At 53.1% G+C, this 10,084-nt stretch overlaps 1 protein-coding gene and 1 long non-coding RNA gene across 3 annotated transcripts in view; one reads left to right on the forward strand and one right to left on the reverse strand.

Annotated features, from left to right (window-relative positions):
• Positions 1 to 4,965, reverse strand: part of LOC132393240 (ETS domain-containing transcription factor ERF-like) — a 50,814-nt gene extending 45,849 nt beyond the window's left edge. Inside the window, exon 1 of one of the 2 annotated variants that reach the window (XM_059968247.1) lies at positions 4,799 to 4,965. In XM_059968247.1, the coding sequence (XP_059824230.1) occupies positions 4,799 to 4,820 (22 nt within the window). In that variant the 5' untranslated portion in view covers positions 4,821 to 4,965. Of the gene's footprint in view, positions 1 to 2,294; positions 2,524 to 4,798 lie in introns of those variants that run through there. The other variant, XM_059968255.1, reaches the window with a different exon arrangement.
• Positions 4,966 to 5,036: 71 nt separating this feature from the next.
• LOC132393251 (uncharacterized) lies at positions 5,037 to 10,084 on the forward strand. The gene is made up of 3 exons (XR_009511806.1): positions 5,037 to 5,106; positions 6,970 to 7,035; positions 9,966 to 10,084. It is a non-coding gene; the product is annotated as an uncharacterized LOC132393251 (long non-coding RNA).

The following is a 10,084-nucleotide window of genomic DNA, read 5'->3' on the forward strand; positions in this document are numbered from 1 at the left end:
AAATGGGGAGACTCTATTTATGACGCTATTCAGCCCATCGAGTGCATACTGTACCACAAGGAAATTGTGCCTATTCTCCCAACAATCTCCGTCCGCACCACCCCAATGTATCACCTGCAACTCTCCCCCCCCCCCCCCCCCCCCCCGTTCTGGCCCTTACCTGCAATTTGAGAGGTGGAGGCAGGGATTCAAAGTAGCCATTTAACTCACCTGCGCAGAAGGAGTGAGGGGCAATCTGCCCAAATGATCATTGCAGGCCCTTTCCTACAATGGGGCAGCAACCAGCATTGCCTCATTCTCTCTCTGCCTCCTCTCCCCATCTCTCTTCCACCCCCACCATCACTCTCCGTTCCTTCCTCCCTCTCTGCCCTCTAACTTTTCTCTCTCTCTCTTCTCCCTTCCCCCTCCCAGCCCACCCAGGAGTGAGTTCGGCCTGCATGATGCAATGGGGTGGATGGGTGGACAGGGTGTGGGTGACGTGGGGAGACAGGCAGATGGTGTGAACTGCTATCCCCTGTCCCGCTGTCAGCTCCCTCCAAACACTGTCCTGGAACGTGACCCAGGGTGTCTCACCATGAGATGGGGAAGGGTTGGGTTTCTGTCACCTATCCCAGGGAGAGGAGATGGAGGAACCAATCAGCACTGGACCAGGTGGGGGGGGGGGGGGGTGTGTGTGTGTGTGTGTGTGTGTGTGTGTGTGTGTGTGTGTGTGTGTGTGTGTGTGTGTGTGTGTGTGTGTGTGTGTGTGTGTGTGTGTGTGTGTGTGTGTGTGTGTGTGTGTGTGTGTGTGTGTGTGTGTGTGTGTGTGTGTGTGTGTGTGTGTGTGTGTGAGAGAGAGAGAGAGAGAGAGAAACAGTCCCATCTCTCAGAGACTGTGTGTGAGGGAGACCCATCCCTCAGTGAGAGTCTGTGTGACAGAGAGAAACTGTCCCTCAGTGAGTCTGTGTGTGTGTGTTTGGAAGTGAGAGGAAGAGAGGCCTGTCCCTCAGTCTGTGTGTCAGGGAGACCCGTCCCTCAGTGTGAGTCTGTGTGTGTGAGAGAGAGTGAGACCCACCCAGTGAGAGAGAGAGAGGCCCGTCCCTCAGTGAGAGTCTGTGTATGTGTGTGAGAGAAAGTGAGCGAGGGAGACCTGACCCTCAGTGAAAGAGACAGAAAGTGAGAGAGGGAGGGAGGGAGGCCCGTCCCTCAGTGAGTGAGGGGGACGGAGAGAGGGAGGCCCGTCCCTTAGTGAGAGTCTGTGTATGTGTGCGTGAGAGAAAGTGAGCGAGGGAGACCTGACCCTCAGTGAAGGAGATAGAAAGTGAGTGAGGGGGAGAGAGAGAGGCCCTCCCTCAGTGAGAGTCTGTGTATGTGTGTGAGAGAGAAAGTGAGCCAGGGAGACCCGACCCTCAGTGAAAGAGACAGAAAGTGAGTGAGGGGGAGGGAGGGAGGGAGGCCCGTCCCTCAGTGAGTGAGGGGGAGGGAGGGAGGCCCGTCCCTCAGTGAAGTCTGTGTGTGCGTGAGAGAAAGTGAGGGAGACCCGACCCTCAGTGAAGGAGACAGAAAGTGAGTGAGGGGGAGGGAGGGAGGGAGGCCCGTCCCTCAGTGAGTGAGGGGGAGGGAGGGAGGCCCGTCCCTCAGTGAAGTCTGTGTGTGCGTGAGAGAAAGTGAGCGAGGGAGACCCGACCCTCAGTGAAGGAGACAGAAAGTGAGTGAGGGGGAGGGAGGGAGGCCCGTCCCTCAGTGAGTGAGGGGGAGGGAGGGAGGCCCGTCCCTCAGTGAAGTCTGTGTGTGCGTGAGAGAAAGTGAGCGAGGGAGACCCGACCCTCAGTGAAGGAGACAGAAAGTGAGTGAGGGGGAGGGAGGGAGGGAGGCCCGTCCCTCAGTGAGAGTCTGTGTATGTGTGTGAGAGAGAAAGTGAGCGAGGGAGACCCGACCCTCAGTGAAGGAGACAGAAAGTGAGTGAGGGGGAGGGAGGGAGGCCCGTCCCTCAGTGAAGGAGACAGAAAGTGAGTGAGGGGGAGGCCCGTCCCTCAGTGAGTGAGGGGGAGGGAGGGAGGCCCGTCCCTCAGTGAAGTCTGTGTGTGCGTGCGTGCCTGGCGGTGTGAGCCTGTGTGATGTGTGCGATGTCGGGCTGAGAAGAATAGACTCCCTGTGACACGCACGCACACAGACGGAGCGACCAGCAGGGGATGTTGGGGATTGGAGGAGGAGCCTGTCTCCTGGGCAGGCCGCAGGGAAACACTCACATTCCTGCACTGTGCCACCAACCCCTCCCACCGCCTGCCGAGGCCCCGGCCCGGGCTCCCACACACCTCACCACATACACACGGCACAACACACAGACAACGGGCCTCCGAACACTTCAAAAATAGAGCAGGCCTCCAGCTGCTTGGATAAGGCGACGCGGCAGCCAGCTCGACACATTACTGCAGCCACGGAGAAAAACAGGCCTTCGTGCCAAATCCATGACACAGCCGTGTATGCACAGACGTTGGAGGCTGTCCTCCGGGGACACGGAGTCTGCGCCTTTGTGCGTCTTCCTCCTTCCTGTGTGTGTATGTGAGTTTGTGTTTCTGTGCATAGGACATGCTGTGAGCCACCCCCCCAGTCAAGGACAATGTAGGTGTCTGTATGTGTGCACTTTTGTGTCCGAGTATATATTTCAGGCTGTATATATCAGTGTGTTTGCCTGAAGTGTGACCCTGTGTAATGTGTTTGCATCTTCCTCCACCGTGTGGCTCCCTCTTTTGAGTATGTCTGTGTGCCTTCCTGCTTTCCCTTCTGTGTGACTCTGTTACCCCACTTGTATGAGTTTGTGCACGTCTGTCATCTGGTGTGTTTGTATGTGTCCGCCTCTATTTCCTCTCTCTTAGTGTCACTGTACTCCACCTGTGTGAATCTCCTTCTCCCCCCCCCCCCATGTTTGTGTGTCTCCATCTTCCCTGTGAATCCCACATTCTGTCTTCTCCTTCATATGTGCGTTTATCATGATGTATCATGTCTCCCTCTCCACCCCATGTCTGCATGCAGGTGTCCCTCCTTCCTATTCCTATCTACTGCATATCCATGCACATGTATGTGTCCCTGCCCATGTGTCCCACCATCATTCCCATGTCTCCCTCCAGTCCCTGTGTCCGTCACTGTCCTCTCGTGTGTTCGAATCTTCCTCCCTCTGTGTGCATGTGTGTGATTGTGAATCCTGCACTTTGTGTAATCTGTGTGGGTTTACCTCAGTTTTGTGTGCGTGTGAGAGAGGGAGACTTATCCCACATGTATGAATATATCACATTCACGTGACTGTTTCCCTCCTCCCCATGTGTCTCTTCCTCCAGAATGTCTTTTTCCCCTTATGAGCGATAGTGATGGTGTGTTTAACCCATGAGATCGTCAATGTATGTGACGCGAGACAAAGTGTGCGTCTGTGTGTGAGTATATGTACCTGTATGTGTGCATTTGTGTGTTTGCCTCTCTGTGGGCGTGTCACCCTCCCACCTCAACATTCGTCAACTCGCAGACACAGAAAAACAACAAAAATAAGACGCATCCACCTCCTTCACGGTTTGAAACCTGACTAATCCTTCCAATAACGCACAGAAATCGCCTCCATCACCTCTCTGCCGCAACCTTCCTCAAATTTCTGTGTCATTAACACTGAAAAATAACTCGGATTTCACCCAAGAGGGAAAACTTCCCCAACTCTCGCCCCTCCTTTTAAGATCTGCCCAGATTGTTTCGGAGGGGGGAGGGTGCTGCAGCGCGGGTGCGAAGTCTCGAACTCACAGGCTCCCTCTCTCACTACTTTTACCCCCCCCCACCGTGTTTACACCTCCCCCCCTCCCAGATCCTCCAGTTAAGTCCAATCCTGTCTGCTTCACTTGGCCCATTTTACGCCTTTCCCCGCTGATCGGGTTCCACAAACCGAAAGTTTAAGAGATTTAGTCTGTACTCTCGACTTCCCTCCTTCCTCCACCCCCCCCCCCTTCGACCTCACTCTCTTCTAAAACAAAACCATGAAATCGGAAACAACTTTTTTTTCTTGTACACAAGAGATATTGGGCACAATGAAAATAATCACACGTCCCCCGAAGCGGAACAATTAAAAAACTTCTTGAAAAAAAATGTTTTAACTTCTAAATTTGTTTACTTTCCTCGATAACGCCAACTTTTTTAAAAAAAGAGGATTTTGAAGGAACTGGCGGCGAAAGATTTGCGATTCATATCGAGTGAAATAGTTTTTCAACAATGTTCAGGGAGACGGAAACCACGGAGTTAATTAGTTTCAATCTGTGCTTTTATATATTACTCCATTTTACCGACCAGCCCTGATCTTCCTGCCGTTCCTCTCGCTAAAGAAAAGTTAACCCGACCAAAAGAAAAATGCCCCCCCACCCCGTCTCAGTCAATCCCCAACCCCCAATCTCTCGCCTGCCAACCTCCGGAAAAGAAAGGACTATTTATTTTTTTAAATTGGAAAGGTTGCAGAGAAGCCGAGCCAATCCCTGTACATTTTCCCCTCTCCGGCAGAGAGTCAGCTAACAAAAAGAAGTTGGGAAGGGGGGGGGGGGGAGGAGTGCGAGCTCAAAGTCGGATCGTTTTTAAGGTTGGAAAATACGTGCTCAAGGCCGGGGCGACTTAGAATGTGAGGATATCTTAGAGTTGTTAATTAAATCCCAGTTTTGGATCGCGGAAAGGCACGACGCAGGAAAGAGATTATTACTAGTCAACAAGTCGCGGGGAAGAAACTTAGCCAGCCGCTGGCACGGGCTCTGGAACGGCGCAGCGACTCGATTGCAAAGCAGAGGGCAAGGTTTCTGACCTGGTTCCGGAGGAGTCTTCATTCTCGACGGTCCTCCCCCAACTCCGGGCTTCGGACACTCTGAAATCTCTTAAATCCCCCCGCGAAGTCCGCCAGGCATATTGAAGGACTGGTGTGTGAGTTGTGCGGATCTCCCCGTCTCTCTCTCCCTCTCCCTCCCTCCCGGCTGGAACACGCTCAGTGTTGCTTTCGCTGTAAGTTCAGTCCGCCCACGGCTGTACGCCCGGCGTGACGTGATGCCGGGGAGAGATGGTCGGCATGGTGACTGCCCAGGGAGGAGGGAGGAGGAGGAGGGAGATGAAAGGAAGGTGAGAGAGGGGAACGGGGTTGGAGGGAGAAAGAAGGAAGGGGGTTGGGGTCGGGGAAGTGGACGAGGTAGAAGGGGGTGGGGGGAAGTGGGAAAGGCGTGGGTGTTGGGGGAGAGGAGTAGAGAGAGGTACGGGAGTAGGGTGGAGGGGGCGGGAGGAATGAAGAGAGGAGGGGGTCTGGAGGGGGAGGGGAGAAGGTAAAAGGAGGAGGGGGTACAGAAAGACGTTAGAGGGGGTGAGGGTAAAAGGAGGGGTACTAGAAGACGTTAGAGGGGTAGGAGGAGGAGAGTAGGGAAGCAGAGGATTGGGGAAGAGGAGGAAAGGGGAGAGGAGTGGAGGAAGGAGGTGAATGAGGGGATGGAGAGAAGGGGTAATGGTGAAAGTGGAGAGGTGATGGGAGGGAAGAGAAGAGGAGGTGAGGTGGAGGATGGGAGGGGCAGGGGAAGGAGGTGGAGGGGTGGAGAAGGTGAAGGAGGATGGGAGAGGACGGGGTCGGGGAGGAAGGTGGAAGAGTGGGGGAAATGGGGGTGGTGGAATAGTGGGGGAAATGGGGGTGATGGAGGGGGGGAGTGGCGTGTTTTCAGAGGAGGGAGGGAGATGGGAAGGGAAGGATGGTGGAGGGGTGGGATGGATGGTGGAGAGGGACAGGGAGCGGGGTGGTGCAGAAAGGGGGAAAGAAAATGGAGCGGTGTAAAGAGGGAAGGAGGCAGAGGGGTGGAGGGGGTAGAGGATGGAACGATGAGGGTGCAGGGGAGAATGGGGGTGTGCAGAGAAGGAGGGTAAGGGGAGGGGTGAGAAAGGAGCAGGGAGGAATGGGTTAGGCCAGAGCAGATGAGAGGGGGAGAGGAGCTGAGTTGGGAATGAAGGAGGCTCTCTAGTGGAAATAGGAGAGAGGTGGAGAACAGGGAGAGGGAAAGTAAGATAGAGCAAAAAGGAAGGGTGAGGATATTGTGGATGGGCCGAGTGTGCAGATGGAGAGGTGGGGTAGGTGGATAGAGAGGGAGCATTGGGAGATTGGGAAAGATGGAGGATGGGATTCGGGAGCAAGAGTGATAAGGAGGAAGAACCAGATCTCCATCTCGCCCCAATAATTAAGTTCTTCCTGGTTATTGGCAGGAAGCATTGTTCCCACGGACCCAATGTTTATCTGACCTTCCCACTCCATTCCAGCCAGCTCTCGTTCCACACCTCGACTCCTCGGTAATCTGGACACACAGTGAAGGATTGTGCAATTGGTCAGACCAGTTAGAAGAGGCTGCCCCCTCCCCCTGACACCAACTCCAATTGGTTACTGATCAATCTGCTCATTGAGCATGGATCTAAGCGAAAGATATTGTACATGCCACAGGGAGGTTTTAACTTGGGTGCCTCTAGTGCCAGGCAAGGACACCCCTCTTCTGTTGTCAGCCTTCCTGATGGATTTGGCCAGGGTTCCATGCAGCAGACAAGCCAGACAGGAGAGTGGACAACCCTGCCTCAAAGTGACAACTATCTGTCTCCCACCCATGGATGGAGGAGATGGGGGATGTCAGACTGGGACCGGTCTGCGTGACCTCCTTCTGCACGCTCCCAGAGACCTGGGTACCCAGACCTCCAGGCACAGGGAGATCCCACTGACTGCCCCTCTCCCTCCCACTTCACGTGCAAGGATATAAAGAGGATCAGGTTCGGTCCCCTGTCCCTGGTGTTGCTAAGATTACCACCGGGCAGGGAGAGTTCACCCGCCGCAATAAGAAGCTCCCTCCCCAACCCCATTACTGTGGGGGTGGGGGGGGGGTCGTGAGATTTCCTGGGCCAAGTGCAGGGGGAAGGTTCACCTTGCCTTTGGCTAGTATTTATTTATCTTCCTATCTGTTTACTTAGAGCACAGAGCAGACCCACCGATTTAACCTTAGTCTAATCACGGGACAATTTCCAACCTACCGACCGGTAAGTCTTTGGACAGTGTGAGGAAGCCCATGTGGCTCACGGGGAGGATACAGATGGCTGCGGTGTTGAACTCTGAACTCCAGATCCCACTGAGCTGCTATAGAGACGCACTGTGGCTGATCGCTCTGTGTGTGTGTGGGGGGGGTGGTGTGGTGGTGGTGGTGTCCAGCGTGGGAGGAACCTCAAGGTCACACATTGGGTCCACTCAGTAGGCAGTGAGAGATGTCCCTGTGTGGGGGGGGGGGGGGAACAGGCTGATGGATTTTGGATGGAGAGGGAATGGCAGGTGGAGAGGGGGTGGTGAAAAGGCAGAGGAAGTTTTGGGGAAATTTTGGGGAAGTAAATCAGTTACGTACCATCAGAATCTGGTTCATTATCACTGACATTAGCTGTGAGATTTTTTTATTTTGAGGCAGTGATATGAGCAATACATTAAAAAAAGACTTTAAATTATAACAATAAATAGATTGCACATAAGACAAAGGAGTGGAATTAGGCCATTCAGCCCATTGAGTCTGCTCTGTCATTCCATCATGGCTGACTTATTACCACTGTCAACCTCATTTTCCTGCCTTCTCATAACCTTTACTCACTTACTGGTTTTTCACCTGGCACCTACCAGCTTTCTCCTTCCGACCCTCCCTGCACCTTCTTTATAGGGCCCCTACCCCCTCCTCCTTCAGTCCTGACAAAGGGCCTTGGCCGGAAACATTAACTGTTCATTTCCACGGATGCTGCCCGACCTGCTGAGTTCCTCCAGCGTGTTGTAATAACCTTTGATGCCCTGACTAATCGAGCTTATCCAACCTCTACCTTTAAATATACCCAGTGACTTGGCCTCCACAGCTGTCGGTGGCAGTGAATTCCACAGATCCACCACTCTCTAGCTGAAGAAATTTCTGCTCATCTCTGTTCTAAGTGAGCAGCCCTCTATTCTGAGGCTGTGCCCTCTGGTCCTAGACTGCCCTACTATAGGAAACATAAGATCCACTCCGTTTAGGCCTTCCTTTCAATATTTGATAGCTTTCAATGAGATTTCCCCCTCATGCATAAAGAGGACCAGCAAGGTGGCATTCAGGAATCTGATGGCAGAGGGGAAGAACCTATTCCTGAATTATTGAGTGTGGGTCTTTAGGCTCCTGTACCTCCTTCCCAATGGTGGTAGAATCATGAGCCCAACTTATCCATGCCAACCAGGATTCCCGGACTGAGCTCGTCCCAGTTCTCCACATTTGGCTCATTTCCCTCTAACCTCTCCCATCTGTGTTGCTGTCTTTTAACCCACCTCTGCCACTTCCTCTGGCAGCTCGTTCCATATACTCACCGCCCTCTATGTGAAAGACCTGCCTGTTTAACTCTTCCCCTCTTGCCTTAAACCTGTGCCCTCTAGTTTCAGAATCCTCTACCCTGGGGTAAAGGAGGGTACACCTCCCCCTCGTCTACACCCCTCACACTTTTGTAAACCTCTATAAAGTCACCCCTCAGCCTCCTTCACTTCAGAGGAAACAGTCCCAGCCTGTCCAGTCTCTCCTGATAACTTTCTCCCTCCAGTCATGGCAACATCCTCGCACCCTCTCCAGCTTAATGACATCCTTCCTCTGGCTGGGTAACCAGAACTACACCCAATACTCCTGAGTGTGGTCTCACCAATGCATTGTACAGCTGTAACATGATGTTTCAACCCCTGAAGTCAGTGCCCTGACTGATGAAGGCCAGTGTGCCAAACAGCTTCTTCACCACTTTCAGGGAACTATATGCCTGTACCCCGCAGCAGTTCTTGTTCTACAATACTCTGTAGGCCCCCGTTCGACCTGCCTGAATTTAACTCCCTAAAGTGCAAAACCTCACACTTGTCTGATTTAAGTGGATGCTCCCCATCGCTGTCAGGTGACCTGTGAGTTAGAGAGAGGGAGTTAAATCAGCCAGGGTTCCTGCTCCCCATCACTGGCCAGACCACCCTGGATTTGAAAGAGAGAGAGAGAGGTGGGGTAATTAGACAGGAGGCAGGGTTCCTGTTTCCCCATCAGGACCCAGAAACCTCTTGGTTAGAGGGGGTGAAATCAGCCAGGGTTCCAGATCCCCACTTTGGCCATTTGGATCAGAATCATCAGGCAGGTAGAAGTGGGGAGAACATTATCTAAATCCTCCTGAGATTATGTTTTTGATGGTAATACCACCTGGGCCCTTATTACGCCTTCTATATTTAACTTCCGAATACCTTGAACTCCCATATCACACAGCAGCAACAAGGTGCCATTCCCAGTGCACAGGTTCTGTTCCCGAAGGACCCAACACACCTTCATGTAGAGGGAACACCACTATATGCCTGATCCCAGGATTGTGTGATGGGATGGTGTGGAGGGAGCTTCACTGTGTGTGACCTCAAGAGTGTGTGATGGGACAGTGTGGAGGGAGATTCACTCAGTGTCTGACCCCAGGAGAGAGTGATAGGATGGTGTGGAGGGAGATTCACTCTCTGAGCCTGGGAGAGTGAGATGGGATAATGTAGAGGGAGCTTTGCTCTGTGTCTGACCCCGGGAGTGTGTGATGGGACAGTGTGTGTCTGACCCCGGGAGTGTGTGATGGGATGGTATGGAGGGAGATTCACTCTGTGTCTGACCCCGGGAGTGTGTGATGGGATGGTATGGAGGGAGATTCACTCTGTGTCTGACCCCGGGAGTGCGTGATGGGACAGTGTGGAGGGGGTTTCACTCTATGTCTGACCCCGGGAGTGTGTGATGGGACGGTGTGGTGGGAGCTTCATTCCATGTCTGACCCCGGGAGTGTGCAATAGGATGCTGTGGAGGGAGATTCACTGTATGTCTCACCCCAGGTGTGTGAGGCGTTACTACAGAACCAACACTGTTCAAAGGTTGCTCCCCCACTTACTGAATACTTTTAACCTCCCTGGTGCTTCGATTGTGTTCCAGGTCTGTAACTCCAATTCTGTAAGAACCTGCTAATTGCGTGCCACCAGAGATTTTGTGTTTTCTCCCCGTAAGTAGCATGTTGAAACCTGAAATGTGGCTTTTAATCTACACTCCACTGC

This window comes from Hypanus sabinus, chromosome 1 (genome assembly GCF_030144855.1).
Source record: "Hypanus sabinus isolate sHypSab1 chromosome 1, sHypSab1.hap1, whole genome shotgun sequence".
Taxonomy (NCBI): Eukaryota; Metazoa; Chordata; class Chondrichthyes; order Myliobatiformes; family Dasyatidae; genus Hypanus; species Hypanus sabinus.